We start from the raw sequence: 18,066 nt of genomic DNA on the forward strand, positions 1-18,066 counted from the left end.
TTGTTTACTTTTGCTATATAGTCAACATTTTACACTGTCACACTGCTTTGATGTCAAATAATTTATATACTGAGGCATCTATGCACACCATGCAGTGGAAATGCAAATTTTAATACATACCAAGCAAGAAAAAGCAAAGAAAAGCGGTTGCTTTAAAGAAGAAAAATGATGAAAAGCATCATATTTTATATTGCTAATGATAAGCAGCAACAGTCTACATGAATGAAGGATGTGATTGTGACTGGGCTCCACATTACACGCAGGTCTTATGCCGGAGCGGAGATGATGTTGCTTCAACAGAACAACAGGTGGACATCTTTCAGCAATCAAAAGGGATGGATGTGGATGTCAACAACATCGATACATTCATTCTAATGTCTGGCATGAATAACAACAACACACCTGTCATCATAAAGTTCACCTACAAAAAAACCCAACAACAACAAAGTGGCATTGCTGGAGCAGAGAAGCAAGATGAAAGGTACAAATGTCTACATACATGAACATCTGGCAAAGCTCAGCGCTGACATCCTTGTCCTTGTTGTCAAAGACATCAAGGAATTGGACAAACATTGAAGATGACATCATCAAGACTACAAGGAAATTAAAAGACACAACTCACAAAGACAGGAGGGATGTACGGTCGGCCCTGGTTACACCACGGTTTGAACATCGCGCCCTCACTTTATTGCGTTTTTTTCCCAAATTAATTCATAATTAAATGGTTGCCGTTTCGTGGTTGACTATGGCCTATTATTAGTCCAAAATATTGAAAGACAAATCATATGTAGTATTTTGGTCACTAGGTGTCAGTAACGTATAGGGTTGTGAACAATAAACCGATGAGACGGATATCCGGTTTCACAAGCAAAAGATTCAGCTCTGCCTGCAGCGGTCTCCAGTATCGGTAAGAATCAGCCATAAATCTTTATATTAATCAATTAAGGAGGCATGTGCGAGAAAAGGAATCGTTTGACGGAGTGTCTTTCAAACAACACGAGAGCCTGTGCTGCCAGCTAAAGGATTGTCACGCATGCTCCATAACTTGCCATGGCTGAATACTAGAATGGATGAAAATAGTAGCAGGCGTGCTAGCTGGCTAGTCAACCACCGCAAAAGATTTTCAACACAGCAAACAAAAACTAAAGTTTGGAATGTGAAGGGCGTAAAACTCGAGCAGCCACACCCAACAGAGGCGAGTGTGGTAACATTTGCTTTGTAACTTGTTGACTTTTGTTACCTACCTGGAGTTTTGAAAACACTGCTCAGTCTGAAATGTTGCACACTTACTACTGTCGTTACATTTTGAGTATGGGATTGTTTGCTTTTCCAAGCCAACACAGCATTTGTATTTGTATTTACTTATCTGTGCTTAGACACATTTTTGCCACTTTTGAAGAGATGTGTCATTATTCAAGGCGCTTTGTACTATTTATTTATTTTGTATTATTGACTGGACTGAAGGCTAAAACTTCTGTTTTTTCATTGTTTTTATTGTCAGGGTTTTATGCTGCCGATACGGATCATCACTGTTTTTTCATTGTTTTCATTTTCGGTCTTTTATGCTGCCGATACTGATCATCCACAACTGAAATCGTCCGATACCGATAACATGGATTAATTATACATTTTTCAATGTATGTATAATGAGTGCTATTGGCCACGGGTGCCGTATAAAGGGGAAAAGTCAGGACAATTCCAAGGTCCCTTGACTGCCAGGGGACCCAAACAATAGGTAAAGTAGTAATTAATTAATAAGGGGGGGCAACGTGATTTTTTTTCCTGCCTGCATCCTTGCTACTGGCTATATGATATGGAAAAAGGAAGAATAAAATGACCTTTATTCAGACAAAAACATATTTGACTTTTTGAAGAGAACATATATCACTGGTGAAACTATGAGTACATTGGTGGAACTTCTAGGTACATGAGAAAGCACTCAGCGAATTCGGAGTCTTTGTCTTCCACTGCTGAGAAAGGCCGGTCATCTCGTCCGATGAATTCAATTATTTTTCGGGTTATTAGCTTAGCCCTCTCATTGTCATGTTAGCCGCATGGCTGTGCTAGCTGCTTAGCCTTGTCATTGTCATGTTAGCCGCATGGCTGTGCTAGCTGCTTAGCCTTGTCATTGTCATGTTAGCCGCATGGCTGTGCTAGCTGCTGTTTGAATGATGATCACACCGTGAACCTCCAAAATTCACCGTACTCAGTCAATTGTTTGTTCTTCAAATGCTGTATTAAAGGTTTTTTAACGTGCTAACCCCGCAAGATAGTTTCTGTGGCATGTGTTAGCAGTTAAGTTCCACACGGCAGACATGAGTTGTTATTTTTTAGTGGGAGGGGAAAATGCGGGCCGACGCTGGCAAAGATGTTAAATGGGTCAAGACACTACACTGCACTGCACTGCACTGTTTGAAACCCTTTCTTAAGTTTAGAATAAATAAATTGGAGGCTAACTAACTCGCTCGGTAGCATGCATCCGGCTCGTGCGTCCCTGCAGTGATCCCGTAGCCTGCGCATTACAGTCGCGAAATGTGGTGGAAACAAAGAATAATAGGAGCGTAAAGGTGACTATAGGGGTGTTATTTCATGTATACAGGGCTCTAATAATGGTAAAAACTGTATTTACAAAGCCATAACAGGTTTTCTATGATCTAACTAAGAAAATATTCCATTTATTAATATTCAAACGTGTAAATTCCCCTATCGTGGTCAGGTCTGGAACTAATCAATGATAAATTAGGGACGACTGTATAGGAGTTTGTATGTAACAACAAAATTACAGCTAGGACACACCACCACGCAACTGAGTCAGATAATGGCTCTTTTTACCTATGCTCGGTGCAACGATATCGTCACCTTCTTTCCATTCTACTGCCATTTTTATGTTTTCAATCAATCAAGGTTTATTTACAGCGTGTTAAAATATTTACAAGCACCATAACATATTAATATAGTCAACATGTCAGAGCTTGCACTAAAAACAGTTCAACATGTCCAAAAGAAGTACAAATTAGCAATGCTTGTTTAAGGTTATTAATAAAAGTCATCAAATAAAGTCTTTATTGCTGCTTTTCTGTGACAAAAGGGATTTACCTGACTTGTAATAGTGAGTAATATGCATTGTCACTTTGCTATTGCTGACATGTGTGGTATGATGGATGGCAGTATTGTAAGCTGTTGGTCGTATAGGCTGACTTGACGTGAAGCATTGTCTACCTGTCAGGGGCTGAAACCGCAGCTCCCCTCACTGTGGAGGCGTGTTGTTAAATGTCCACATTACTACCGCACTCATTATGTTAACATGATTGAGGTGCCAAAGTAAAAACAGTACATGCAACCATACAGAGCTCATCTTTCACTATCTTGCTCGGTCGATCTGTAGCGCATTCAAAGAATTGAATGGGGGATTTAATCTCTGTCTCTCTCGCTCTCTCTCTCTGTGCCAGCGTGCAGTAATATTAGGGATCAAGTGTCATTGTTTTGACACAATAGCTCAGGCACCGAGATGATTCCTAAAAAGGTGACAGCGCAATTAGCCTGCAGTTGGATCTCTGAGGGTGGAGACGACATGTCTGCCTGTCAGTGCAAAAAGGAGGCGATGACAGCGACCACCTTGTGAAACTCATCTTTACAGGTCCCATAATGCCTAACATCATCCCAATAGTCACTCTCACTCACTCAAACACACACGGACGCACGCACGCACATCATCTTTGTGTCTTCACGAAGTGGGCCAAACACTTATGAGAACAATAATTTGGATAGTTAGAAAGTTCTACTCCTTTTTGTGAAAACTTTACAGTAAAAGGGCAAACACATACATTGCGCTGCAATGTGCATGTAAGCTCAGTGTTTCCCATACAGTCGGCCATCGTTTATTGCGGTTAATTGGTTCCAGACTCAACCCCAATAAGTGAAGTAGGATATTAACATAATGGATATTAACAAATTTAATATTTTTATAGTTACAAAAACCTGTTTACGATCTTCTAAATAGGGCTTTTAACATGAATAGAGCCCTCTGGACATGAAATAACACCCATATAGTCCCCTTTACATTCATATTACCCAATATAGCAGATATAATCAGAGAAAAATAAGACATATTAGACATAAATAAGGTAACATACACGTTAGCAGTCCCTTGTTTTTTTTTCTGGACAGTGTACTTCCTGCAGTGGCTATTACCTCATTAATGTATTGTAATGGCAGCTTTAAATGGCTTTACACTCATTTGACCCAATATAGTAGACATAATAAGAGTAATATATAATAAGCCATTTAAGACGTAAATAAAACTCCGGTTTGTGTGTGTCACAGTAAATGTGTTCCCTAGTGGACCTTAGTGGCGGGTGGACAGATGTGTAGAGGACAGGAAGTGAGGTTCAGAGTAGAGTTTTAGATTGTTGTGTGTTATGGCCCCAAAAGTAGCCCATGTTATTATGATAATTATTATTTTATTATTATTGTGCCTCTTGTGAGATAATTTAAACTTGCAATAAATGGCTTTTACACCTAGTGGCCAATTAGGAATACTACATTCTAGATGTCTGCAGGTTTCTCTGGAGCCTCATGAGGACGATACAGAAGAAGAGGACCATACCCAAAGCGTGGCGTAGGGCAGGCAGGATCCTTATCCCAAAGGAGAAGGATGCATCAAACATCAGCCAGTTCCGCCCCATTGCCTTGCTTAATGTGGAGGGCAAGATATTCTTTGGAGTCATTGCACAACGGATGGTCCAGTACCTGCACAGAAATGGGTACGTGGACACATCTGTGCAAAAGGCAGGAATATCGGGCTTCTCTGGGTGCCTAGAACATGCCAGCATGATCTGGCACCAGATCCAAATGGCAAAGTTGGAGAAAAGGGATCTTCACGCGATCTTCCTGGATCTTGCAAATGCCTTTGGCTCTGTGCCCCATGAACTCCTCTGGACTTCCTTTGAGTTCTTTAACATCCCGGACACCATCACAACCCTAATCAAAGCCTACTTTCAGGACTTGCAATTTTGCTTCACTACCCTGAATTTACCACCTCTTGGCAGTGCCTTGAAGTAGGCATCATGGCCGGATGCACAGTCTCTCCCTTGGCTTTCACCTTGGCAATGGAGGTCATCATCCAAGCCTCAAAGTGGGTTGTCGGAGGACAAAGACTCGACTCCGGCCAGCGCCTCCCTCCCCTCAGAGCCTACATGGATGACATCACCACCCTGACTACCACAGGCTCTATGATGCTAGCCTGAAAGACAAAGACCAGGTGAAGCAACTGCGTAATGACATCAAAGCAGGCCTACAGGCAATTACAGACAAAACCCAACTACCTGGGAAGCTAAAGGCCTGGTGTTTCCAGTTTGGTCTGCTACCCCGGGTGTTGTGGCCCCTGGCAGTCTATGAGGCGCCCATCTCAACGGTAGAGAAGCTAGAGAGGCAAGTCACTGTCCACATCAAGAAGTGGCTTGCAGTCCCGCGTTGCCTCACCACCATAGGCCTCTACGGAGACAGTGTGCTCAAACTACCCCTCATGAGCCTTACAGAGGAGTTCAAGTGCGCCAAAACACGCCTGCAGATGACCTTGAACGAATCCAAAGACCCAGTGATCAGAGAAAACGCACTGACTTTGGCTACTGGGCGCAAGTGGAGACCAGCAAGAGCAGTGGAGGAGGCAACAGCAGCTCTTAGACATGCTGATATCGTAGGGAACGTTCAGCAAGGAAGGGGAGGCCTTGGCCTAACAACTAGCCGCCCAGCCTGGAGGAATGCCACTGCTCCAGTGCGGAGGAAGATGGTGGTGAAGGAAGTGCGACGTCAGGAGGAGATGGCAAGATGGGCCAAGGCAGTCGCCCTTGGCAAACAGGGACTGTGGACACGGTGGGAGAGTGTTGAAAGGAGGAGGTTGAGCTGGAAGGATGTGTGGGCCATGGAAGCAAGGGGCCTGAGCTTTGCCATCAGGGCCACAAATGACGTCCTCCCAACACCAACTAATCGTCACCAGTGGTTTGGGGAAGATCCCGGGTCCGTCCTGTGCTCCACGCCAGCCTCCCTCCGGCATATACTCACGGGGTGTAAAACCAGCCTTGCTCAAGGACGATACACTTGGCGCCATAACCAAGTCCTCAAGAGCCTTGCTGCTACACTGGAGGAAAAACGAGCCAGCACCAACGCCCTAGCACTGCCAACGTCTAACACTCCAACAACACCATGGGCAACGGCCGTTGTCCGTGAAGGGACTACAGCTACCAGAAGCAACTCAACTCCATCAGAGAGAAGCCAGCTGTCCCTTGCACGTGACTGGAAGATGCTAGCAGACATTGGCAAAGAGCTGGTGTTCCCCTCAGAGATTGCCACCACCACCTTGAGGCCTGCCCTGGTGCTCTGGTCTCCCTCCATAAAGGTGTACATAATCGAACTTACCGTACCCTGGGAGGATTCTATGGAGGAGGCTTTTGAGCGGAAGCATCTGCGGTATGCCGACTTAGCCGCCGACGCAAGGCATCGTGGCTGGAACACGGAAGTCTGCCCAGTGGAGGTTGGGTGCAGAGGGTTTGTGGGAACATCCACCACAAAACTGCTGAAGGACTTGGGAGTTAAGGGCAAGAACCAGCACGCAGCCGTCAAAGCTGCATCGGAGGCCGCAGAAAGAAGCAGCCAGTGGCTCTGGCTGAAGAGGAACGACCCCAGTTGGGCCAAGTAGTTTGACAGGAGGTATGCGGTCGGCTTAGGCTTGACTCAGGGAACAGGACGCCCCTGCCATGCATAGTCCCATGAGATGTCCAAGGTGATTCTCATGGCTAATTGGACTTGGGACGCAAGCTGAGGACTGATCACTCTACAGCTGGCCGCCTCTGGTGAGGGTGTATAGTGTAAAAGGCCGAAACACCCTATGACCCAGAGGAACACTACTAAGGATGCGTCCCGTAATTTCAATTCTTCCCACAACCTCCATCAAGTCTACTGTCCACTAACAGTTATTTGCGTGTGCTCGCACAGGAAATCTAAATCTCATCTTGTTGTTTGGAACCTTGTGTCCTTGTGTTTGGATTTTGGTTGAATTTAGTTCATCTAGCTATTTTTACGCTTGAATAACTGCGATAGAGTAAGGGCACAATGTTGGAACCGCAATGTAGCGAGAGACGACTGAATTCATTTGAATAGATTTAGCGTTCCATGCTCGCCCTCGCTTATAAACACATTTTAACGGGACTGTCTGTGAATGTAGCTTGTCGTTACTGCAGTAACTTCTTAACGCACTTCATACGTGCCTGGTGTGCAAGACATGGAGCAGCAAGGATAAGTGTTGCCACCTTAGCGACTTTGTTGCTTTATTTTGCCAGTAATCAAAGCCCTCCGGGTCAATGATTCTCAACTGGTGGCTCGCGACCCAGGCGTTTTCCAACACACTGCAAGACAGCTACATATCTGCTAGACAAGAGCGCAGCATAAAGCAAAAGCTCACGTTGTGTTGCATGGGGGAATTCCACCCACAATGACAGCTACCAGGTGCAGTACTGTTTAATGCCCAATTCAATCTATGGTCCAGAGGGGCGGCCTACAGAAGAAATGGTCCTCTAATTATTATTAAATTTACCTACTGAGTGTTGAATCAGCGCAACTGGACTCGCTTGATATTTTACTTCTTTGTTTCATTTCTCATCCAAGTCCATCCATCCATTTTTTATACCGCTTCTCCTCCTTAGGGTTGTGGGGGTAGGCTGGAGCCTATCCCAGCTGACTTCGGGCGACAGGCGGGGTACACCCTGGACTGGTCGCCAGCCAATCGCAGGGCACATATAGACAAACAACCATTCATACTCTTTTCCAAAAAAGCGACACGCGACAAATCTGCTGAAAAGACTTTTGTACACTGACATGAGAGCACGTATCATTTTTCTCAACGAGCTCTGGGTGCTGCTGTGGTTTGTGATAAATATATATTAAAAAAAGAAAAAGTCACAGAAGAAAGTTAATCCGTCCATCCAACTTCTATGCCGTTTATCCTCACTAGGGTCGCAGGTATGCTGGAGCCTATCCCAGCTGACTTCGGGCGAGAGGCAGGGTACACCCTGGACTGGTCGTCATCCAATGGCAGGGCACATATAGACAAACAACCATTCACTCTCACATTCATACCTATGGACATTTTAGAGTCGCCAATTAACCTAACATGCATGTTTCTGGAATGTGGGACGAAACCGGAGTACTCTGAGAAAACCCACGCACGCACAAGGAGAACATGCCCAATGGAGATCCGAACAAGAAAGTTCATTTGTAGTTATAAACATATTTGGACATGTACGTTTATACATGTTTTTCACTCTCATTTTGTTTCACAGAACATTATTCCTCTCTCCTACAGCGTCCATGACAATTACATACAAATACTGCATGTCATGGCCAATTGTCAAAATCAGCCGATGACGTCATTACCCCTTTGTCCTGTAGGAAACATTGAAGCTTCGTTTCAATGATAACCCACACAATTCGTAAGAGAAATAATAATAATAATAATAATAATAAGACTCAAGATAATCCACAAAATCAAAATCTACTCCTGTAGGCAAGAATTAAATTACATTTTGATACTGATTCAGCCTCAACTCGTTTGTCTAATATATCTATCTATTTTGAATCATAAAATACGATGCAAAGATGTCCCCTATCACAAGCTGTTTGTGGGTGTGAATCTAGTAGGAAGGAAGAGGTAGAGCAGACATTTTCTATTCCATACACTGAAAAAGACTTCGCACTCAACCCTGCCCAATGTTTCGCCAGACCCACTCGACAGGCCGCCCTTAGTCCATAAGACACAATAAATTCAAAGACATGCAACCTAAATGCAATCTTTGGTTTGCAGAACAATGTACACACACACACACACACACACACACACCTCCGCCCACCCATCAGTCTGTCCATTCAGTTGGCACTAACTCCAACAGGCTTCAGAGAGATTGCAGGCCTGAGCTGTGGGCGTTTGGGGAGAGCAGTAATAGAAAAGCAATGACAGTCGTTTCACCAGCATAGCCCCTGTTCACTTTCTGGGTTTCTCACTGACAAAACATAGGTGTTGTCAGAAGCTGATACTTTGACCATGAGTACAATAGTACAAAATTGTTCTATGGCATATAAAATGTAAACAATTATGGAGGTCGCAGTACACAAAGACACTTTCATTATGTACAGAGATTGTTTATGTTCAATTGGAGTGAAACAAATTGTCAATTCAGTCACAAACTCAAACCCACATATCAGCAAAATACAGTATAGTACAATTTGACATTTAGTATACTCACATATGTGTGGGTCTTGAAAAGATCTGATGGACCACTTGTGCAGACTTTGTCACCTTCCAAGCCAATTACCCTTTTACAAATATTCATATTGGGGTCAAAAAGGCTTTTTGCAATGACAATATCACCCCTGGAAAAAAAACAGACACAGTTATAGAGTATGTATTTTACTATGTAAAACATCAAATAACTGATTTATAGTTATCCCACATTGTCCTCCATTTTCTATGACGCTTATCCTGACTAGGGTTGCGGGGGTATGCAGGAGCCTATCCCACAGAGGCGGGGTACACCCTGGACTGTCTGTCTCGCAGGGCACATATAGACAAACAAGTATTCACACTATGGACAAATTAGAGTCGCCAATTAACCTAGCATCCATATTTTTGGTATGTGGAAGGAAAACCCACGCATGCACGGGGAGAACATACAAACTCCACAAGGAGCTGCCCAAGCGGAGATTCGAACACAGATCTTCCTGATCTCCTGACTGTGTGGCAAACATGCTAACCACTCGGCCACCGTGCGGCTATTCCAAATTGTAATAGACATTAAAACAAAAAAAACAACAAAGATGGGTTGACTTCTTTAAAATCACTACATGGCATTTTTCAGTGCTGATCAAGAAGGAACAGAGATTTCATTCTTGAAGGTTGCTAATAATTAAATGGTAATGTCACCAATGACTACCTTAAACCTTTTCAACTTCCTCATGCGTAACTGACACAGATTCAAGTAAAAATTAAAATGGCCCATTAATTTTTGTATTTACTTGACGTAATTACATGAGTGGATACATATTTCAGCTACTTGGCAAATATAGAACAAAACTACAATATGCTTGGGATACAACTGTCACCCACTTTTGTATTTTGCAAAGATGCCGACTCATCCGTTCCAAGAAAACGACATCTTTGTTTACAATGGTGGGCTCCATTGATGGACCGGAACACTGGAAAACAATAGCAGCAAATGTAATTTGAGTAAAAATGTTATCAGCCATCTTTTCTGTAATTATACAAACCACCACAATCTCTCCGATGTACTCAAAGGCGCAATGTGCAATGCAGCCATACTGGATGGTGTAGCCCACAAACCCCAAGGTCTTCCCAAGCACACGGCGGAACATCTCCACCTAAGAGCAAAAATATACAGTGGAACCTCGGTTAGCGTGTTTTCTCGGTTAACGTCAAGAATCAACGCCACGATTTTGCTTCGGTTTGTGTGCATTCTCTGTTTAGCGTACAATATGGCGTCCATCTTGTTATTAATACACTGCATGAGTCTGACTCTGTTCTTCATGCGTTTATCGCAATATGTTATCATCCCATGAAGGGTGGGTGCTTTTCAAATTTGAGCTGAGATGGTAAGAATTTTTGCTACTTTTGTGTGTGTTTTTGTGGTAAATAACTGGTAAATGTAAATTTCCTATTTTTATTTATTTTGTAATATAAGATACTTATGTTGTGATATATAAAAACTTTAACAGATATATTAAAACAAGATCCAACTGTTTGTTTTGCAACATTGCAGTTATTTTAACAAAAATTATTCAACATGACAACCGTTAACTACAACTACGTTGTGTTTTTTCTTAATAATGTACATCTTAAAACCCAGCTCTACGTACACCTTTACCTTTTCTTTCCCCTCTGGAAAAATTGTGTGATGGGTGTCTTTTTTTACTTTACTTTATCTTCATTCCCTGCATATGTCTTTCTCAAGGACACCAGAGGGCCATTGTGATCATGAAATTGCTTTGACCGTAGAAGAAGTGGCTAGCTACATGCTATTCTTCTTTCGTGTTGCAGGTAATGTAACTGAACTGTGACTTGGGGGTATTCGTCTCTGTTAACTCGTTCAGTTACCACTATTGCCGCTAGCTAAATTAAAAAGGAAACCAGGTAACAAGACATTAATTGTGCAACTGTTACTCTAACTGCATTTCTATAAACGTATTAACCCAGTGGGAAAAAGCAACAGATCTGCTTCTTGCCTCAAATAAACCGTCCCTTATTTATTTATTTGTGTTTATTTTGCTATCCATGTTGTACATAGTCATATTATTGAAATGTAGCAGTTTAATCTTTAGAGAAAAATAAATGTCTTGTTAACAATTGTGTTAACGAATGTTAACAATTCTTGGCATTTCTAATGTTTCCACATCGATCATCTGAAGGGGGGGCAGTGCATAAGGCCAACAGACAGAGAAGGAAGACAACAACACCACCTTATAAACTGCTCAATCGCTACAACAACCACATGACCTGGAAATGGACGTGAGAACCCTCCCCTCAAGGATCGTGAATGTCTTAACTATATTGTGGATCACCAAAGACTGAGCTTAAATATTTTCCACAATGGTATAGAGGAATTTTATCTTTTTAGCTCCAAAGTTGGCAGCGTTAACTTGCGTGACTGGCATAATTCGGTAATACACTGTGAATCCTCATGTAAATCCTGAACCTGACGTGGGCTCACGGGTTCAGTGAGTCAGGTAGATGGACTTGTTGCGCATGTGCGACTTTCTTGGGTGACGTATATGCCGCATTGAGCGCTAAATCATAAGTTGACCTCACCGCCATATCGGATGGGGCAAGAGAGAATGAGGAAGATGCCTAATTCATGCTCGGCATGGAATTGTACCAACAGGCTTACACTTCAAACAAGATCTCACAAGAGAAAAAAATACTTTTTATTGTATTTGGCCATTATAACATAAATAACATATAACATGAACAGAATTTATTGACTTTCTGGCATAATGCTGTTGCATAATACTGTGGATTCCCGCAGTGAAACCAGCCTCCAAGAACTTTGTAGAAAGGCCCCTTATTAAATTTGGTCAATTTTCTTGCATTTGTTTAAGGGACAGATCTGCCACATCCATACATATTGCTGCAACCAGCAAACCATTTCAATGAGGTGTTAGCATAGTACACTTGATATTTATTTAGTTTGATATATTCTTTACATTTTTGCAAATTGTGGTTGCACCAGATTAATGTGTTTATTTTTTAATGTTTCTGGGTGTCTGGAACAGATTCATTGGATTTACATTATTTTCTATGGGAAAATTTGCTTTGGTTAGAGTTTGCTTTGAGTCGGACCTTCTGGAACGGGTTAATGACGTTAACCAAGGCACCACTGTGTTTTTTTTGGGCATGTGTTCTCCGACACCCAACTCGAGTGAATCGAATAATTGATTCACTTTAGTGAGTAAAAATTTGACTCACAAAAAGGAATTGAGTTTACTATCGCTAATATACTTATCACTGAAAAACGAAATACACATGTATGATTTTTAGTCTATTTTAATTCATTTGTGAATACAAAAATGACATTTTGATGTTAGAATATGGCTCTTTAATATGCATGTGAATTGAATGTCGTTAGCAGCGCATGACACTCCACAAAGACTGGCGTTTAGGTACCGAAAAATGGTACTTTTTTATTTCATGCGAGTCTCTGCTGGTGGTACGGACGGAATTCTGTCAGTGCCTATAAAAGTATCGTTACCGATACCCATCCCCACATCCTATTAGCTATCTAACAAGAGTGAAACCAGAACCAGAAGTCAGCTACCTTACGTCGTCCGTCTATGATGTCATCAGCGGTTGACTCTCAAAAATGTTAACATAAAACACATTTTTATAGTTATAGTTATTAGTTTCCATCCACCCATTTTCTATGCCGCTTGTCCTCACTAGGGTCGCGGGGGTGTGCTGAAGCCTACCCCAGCTGACTTTAGGTGAGATGCGGTGTACACCCTGGAACAGTCGCTAGACAATAGGCCTGTCACGATAATCGCTAAATCGATTCTCATAATCTTTGTCAAAATGCTGGCGCTTGCAACTTCCTTTGGCTCTATTTTGTGTTATTGAGGTGAGAAACACGATTGAATTCAAGAAATAACCCATGGCAAAAAAGGAAGTTTTGGTTGATCTCGCTGCCACATCGTGTCGTCGCAACAGTCAAGAATCACGTCTTCAGTGAAGGTAAACGGAGCCTTAAATGTTCATTTATCTCTTTCATTCATCATTTATATGTATTTACATGCATTTCGAATTGTTTTCTGCATGTAAAACTATAATTGTAAAACTATAAAAACGGGTTTTGTGGTAACATTTTTGCTATGGGAAAAATTGATTCGGTTAACGTCAGTTTCAGGGACAAATTAATGATGCTAACCAAGATTCCACTGTACAACAATTGTCAAAGGTGAGGAAACAAAGGTTTTTACATGACAACAAGCTAGGAAAGACAGCAAAGTTTTTCCGGAGCGCGCAGTTATCAAAACAATGTATGTTCACATACACATGCAAAACCAACTTTAATACTGTAATATGCTTTACATGTCATGCCTGTGGTTTGCAATATCACTTTGTCCTTGCGGGTTTTATGTATACAGTTTTGATCCGTATATTTAGTAAAAGATGGTGTAGTGTAAACAGACCTTAAGTCAATGGCTTATGCTGCCTTTCTCAAAGCACAAGTTATTTGGGGCTTAATTTCTTCAGGGTGTAGACAAGGTTGTCACAGTTGGCTAAGATGGCACATTCCCTGGTGTTTCATTCTCAGAGGCTAGTTCACACCACAAAACTGCCTTCAACTTTGACCCAATGTACGACAGACCAATCAACACTTTGAGCTCAGGTGATGGCCAAAACACAGAAGCTGTGACACTAGCACACAAGGCAGTCCTGCACTGTTTGTTGCTTGTTGCTCACACTGCCTCCACCACTATGGCACATCAATAATTAGCGCAGTTATCAGCTTCTGTCAGCACTATAGAAACACAAAGACAAGACAAGGAGCCATCAGTGTGCCTTTAAAAACACAGTGACACAAACACGTACAAGATATCTGCGCTCTGTGAGCAAACATCCCAGTCACACTTAGCGTATTGACTTTTACTCAAGGTGCTGTGTAGACAGGGCAAGCCTATCAGTACACAAGTCCACCTGCACCAACAGACAGAACGTACATGATTAGAAAAGAATAGCTACAGCTTGGCTTTAAGCTTAGTCTGTTCTTCAAACAACTTTAGCACAGGCCTCTATCCTGCCAGTCCACCACAGGGTAAAGAAATATTTTTTTCTCCATCTCCCGGGCTCCTTCTGTCCCGTTCCCCCATGTCTTCGTCCCCTCCCAGGGTATTATTAACCAAAGCAAGCAGAGCGGAAACCAAAGCCCCAAATCCTCAGAGCTCAGGGAATGACTTCCCAAAGATGGACATGGATTAGACCCCCAATTTCTCCTCTGCCCGGCCTCCTCCACCCCAGTCTCTCCCCAGGCTCCCAACAGACCGAGTGTCAGGTGGCTCTCGCAGCCTCGCCAAAGGTGTTACCCCTAATCCCATTACCCCTCCCCCAACCCCACCCCCCAACTTTTTGAACGCAGTCATACAAACATACACAATGTGTTCCCATTCATGCCAACTACATTCCACCTATTAAACCTTCTGCCTATTGTTTCATCCCTACCGTGTCTGTTTCTATGACACATTCAGCGGCCTTTCTGGTCTGAAATTTCCAGTCCCAAAAACTCACCAGGTGACATGACTTGATCCTTTTATAGCTCTTTGTCAGGGTTGAGTGCATGACCTGCAATTCTCTGGCAAAAAGCTAGGGGCGGTGTTTCACAGAGTCAACTCAGTGAGCAACCATGACACTGGTCAACTATTTACTTTGTTAGCTTTCTTTGTTGCTATAGAATAATGGCAATTAAAGAGAGACGGAGAGTGTGCCTGGAGCTGTAACCAATCAGCGTGTCAGAACAATAACTTTTATTGCAAATGTTGATTCAAAATTATAGACGGTGTACACGAAGTTGGGCTGCATGTTCATATACTGTACTGTACATGCAGGAAATAATGCACTAAAAGCCGACCAACCACTGTCCTTACGGTCCGCATCACCACCAGTTTAGCTACGCATGAGGGTTTGGAGGAGCAGGAGCGAGCCAGTGTAGGACACGCTGGTGCCTCCTGGTGCTCTTTTGTGCTGATGGTCATTCGCGAGTAGGGTTGGCACTCTCAGGTCAGACTATACAACACCTATATCCGATTCCTATGTTTGAAAGTAAGCAGTCTAAAGGTTAATGTGAATCACAAGCCGGCAATAAGGTCTCATGTTCAACTGAATTTGTCTTCATCCACTCACCTCCTCGTGGTATTGGTGCAAAGCACAGACATGGGCCCTTTCTTCTGCTAGGATGGAGATCAGAAATCTTTTCAACAGTGGACAGCATCCTGTACAGCTGCCTTCATATCAGTGACCCCCCCCTTCCCTCCCCATCCCCACCCTCCATTCCAATGTGCATTCAGCATAGGTGGGGATTAAGGGATTTTGCATAACAAGATCACACGGCCAGTGGCTGATATCAAGAGAGTCCATATGCAGCCGCCTGGTTTTCTGAGGCACTCTGTCATTGATAGTGTGTGCCGTGTGTGTATGCATGTGGTGTGAATGTGCAGACACAAAAGCATCACCTGTGTGTGAGTTGCAGTTGCTCTTTTGGGATGTAGCACGAGGTGGACATCCACAGAGACATGCGATTGGATCTCTATTACCGCTGATTCCCCGGAGTCAGCAAAGCCAACACTATGTCTTGCCCCTTAATACCCGGCACATATGTGTGAGCTCCGACATTAATCGAATGCTGATTTACAGCTGTAAATTAACACAAAGTCTCTCCGCTAATCCAGGATTACACACTAAACATGTTCAAGGGAAAACAAAGAAAGTCAGCACAGCACTCTGTGCAGAACCATCTGTGGCCACTGCCCTCCCACAGTCACAACACAGTGCTACAGTGCAGAAAATAGAGGGAGCTCCCAAATGAATAGCTGCCGATGGCGACACCTCATTGTGTGTTTAACTCTGTGATCCTCTTAGCAAGGCAACACCACTCACTCACAGTGAACAAATGTCACATACATGAATAAAAATGTACATGAATGTCACCCAGCTGTCAAAAGCGTCCGAACAGCAGAATCAGGCATGCGTCACTTTGTGACAGAAAAGTGGAAATGATAAGCCTTGATAAATGTGCAACTGTTTTTCATGTGTCAGAAAATAAAATGGTTCCAAAAGGTTGAACAATCTAACAGTTACCGCAAAGATGACCATCAAATTAACATATACGAACTGATGTAATTACACGTTGTTTGTTGTTGTTTTATTCCCCCAATGTGAAAAAGGAAGGATCTATTTGGGTAGAGGCATTTAGTTGTTGTGTATGACGCACTCAAACTAATTAAACATGGAGTCTATTTCAGTAAAGGTCACTAATTGAGGCATCCATTTATCACCGTATAACTTTTTTTATTCTCTTGAAATTGTTAAAAGTTTTTTTCTTGTAATATTACAACTTTTTAAAACTTTTTGTAGACATTTTCATAGATCCCTTTTTACTTTAGTAATTCTAGTTTTTCCATTCTTGTAGAGTTTCTTTTTCAGTGTCAGTATGGGCCTAATACTCGCACATAAAAATTGCAAATGAAAATGGTCTAATTTAGACCTTAATGGGACCATAAGGAAATACTCAAATAGAAATTACAGCTAGTGATCCCCAGTGACTGGAACCTGCCATTGGCTGAGTAGTGTTAATTGATATACATGGCCAGTCTATTAGAGCCACAAAGACAATCTCAATCCAAACAGCACACAAGGGCCTTACGGTGGACTCCTTACACAACTAAATTAGGAAAACATGGGCTGAGAGAGAGCCAGGCAACAGGGGGGCTAAGAGGCTTACAAGCCCCTTGTCAGATATTCTTCTCCCTGAGGATCACAGATGGAAGGGAGAGTCTGGAAGAGCAGGCAGCATCAGAAAGGCAACCAATCCCACCTCTGATGTCTTCCTCTGGGTAGCAGAAGGCAGAAGAGGGTGGGGCTTTAGTCCTGTTGCGCAAAGCTTAATTTGATCTTAATGTGAACAATAAAAGGGAGGTGGTTTGGCTATGAAGGGGGGTCTGTTTCAACTATCAGTGCAATCAGAGTTAATCCTGCTGATTTAGACACAGACACCTGGCTGGATGGAGAGTGACAGATGCAGTAGTCCCAGTCACATACTTGTATGTCTAACCCCCATCATTTCAAGGTATCTATTCTATTTGTGGGATTAATGGAAGCAACTGATCTCCATATTGCTCTTTTCATTGTTGCTAACAGCAACACAGCCGTGAAACAGCTGAGCGACGCCACTACTTGACGAGCCGAGGATTTAGACCAACAATCAATGGGTCAAGCCAGAGCAAATAATAGCCAAGTGATGTGAATACAACTGCTATGAACTGAAAGGAAGTGTGGTTTGACAGAGTCCCCAGCCAATTATGCTGAATGGAAAAAGTCGTCACTAAGCCTTATTGTATTGACCACAAGTGTATATGTGGTGCTGGCCTGGTGCTGAGAGATCTTATCTAGTGTTGGATCACATTGACAAAGGAGTTTGTGTTTTGCTTTGACCTGCTCCTGACAAAGACTACTATTTTAACACTAGCGAATGACACATAACCACAACATAAACTTTGCAATTTTCTATGGGGGATCAAGCAATATTTTAAAGTAAATATGGGTCCACATTTAATGCAATTTTATCATACTTAAAAAGTTAAACTGAAGCCATTCGGATAGTATGAATGTCAAAAACGAAATTAGCAAATACTCATCCTGTCCATATTCAGACCCTCCAGGATTTCGCAATCGTGCCAGTTCTCCAAAATTCATCCAACACTCGCAACTTGGTCTAATCCCCACAACCTTCCTGCATA

General features: G+C 42.6%; 1 protein-coding gene across 8 annotated transcripts in view; it reads right to left on the reverse strand.

Moving 5' to 3' along the window:
* The window catches only part of immp1l (inner mitochondrial membrane peptidase subunit 1), a 98,105-nt gene that overhangs the window by 72,186 nt on the left and 7,853 nt on the right, over nucleotides 1–18,066 (reverse strand). For 5 of the 8 annotated variants that reach the window (XR_008569743.1, XR_008569746.1, XM_054769885.1 and 2 more), the window contains exons 2-4: nucleotides 10,315–10,425; nucleotides 10,154–10,242; nucleotides 9,294–9,420 (exon numbers count right to left, since the gene is read on the reverse strand). Coding sequence is in view for 4 of the 8 variants with exons in the window: in XM_054769885.1 (XP_054625860.1) it covers nucleotides 9,294–9,420; nucleotides 10,154–10,242; nucleotides 10,315–10,419 (321 nt within the window). In the remaining 4 variants the exon portion in view is untranslated. Of the gene's footprint in view, nucleotides 1–9,293; nucleotides 9,421–10,153; nucleotides 10,243–10,314; nucleotides 10,426–10,928; nucleotides 11,924–15,454; nucleotides 15,544–18,066 lie in introns of those variants that run through there. The other 3 variants (XR_008569744.1, XM_054769888.1, XR_008569745.1) reach the window with 2 other exon arrangements.

The sequence above is a fragment of the Dunckerocampus dactyliophorus genome, chromosome 3 (genome assembly GCF_027744805.1).
Source record: "Dunckerocampus dactyliophorus isolate RoL2022-P2 chromosome 3, RoL_Ddac_1.1, whole genome shotgun sequence".
NCBI classification, from domain to species: domain Eukaryota; kingdom Metazoa; phylum Chordata; class Actinopteri; order Syngnathiformes; family Syngnathidae; genus Dunckerocampus; species Dunckerocampus dactyliophorus.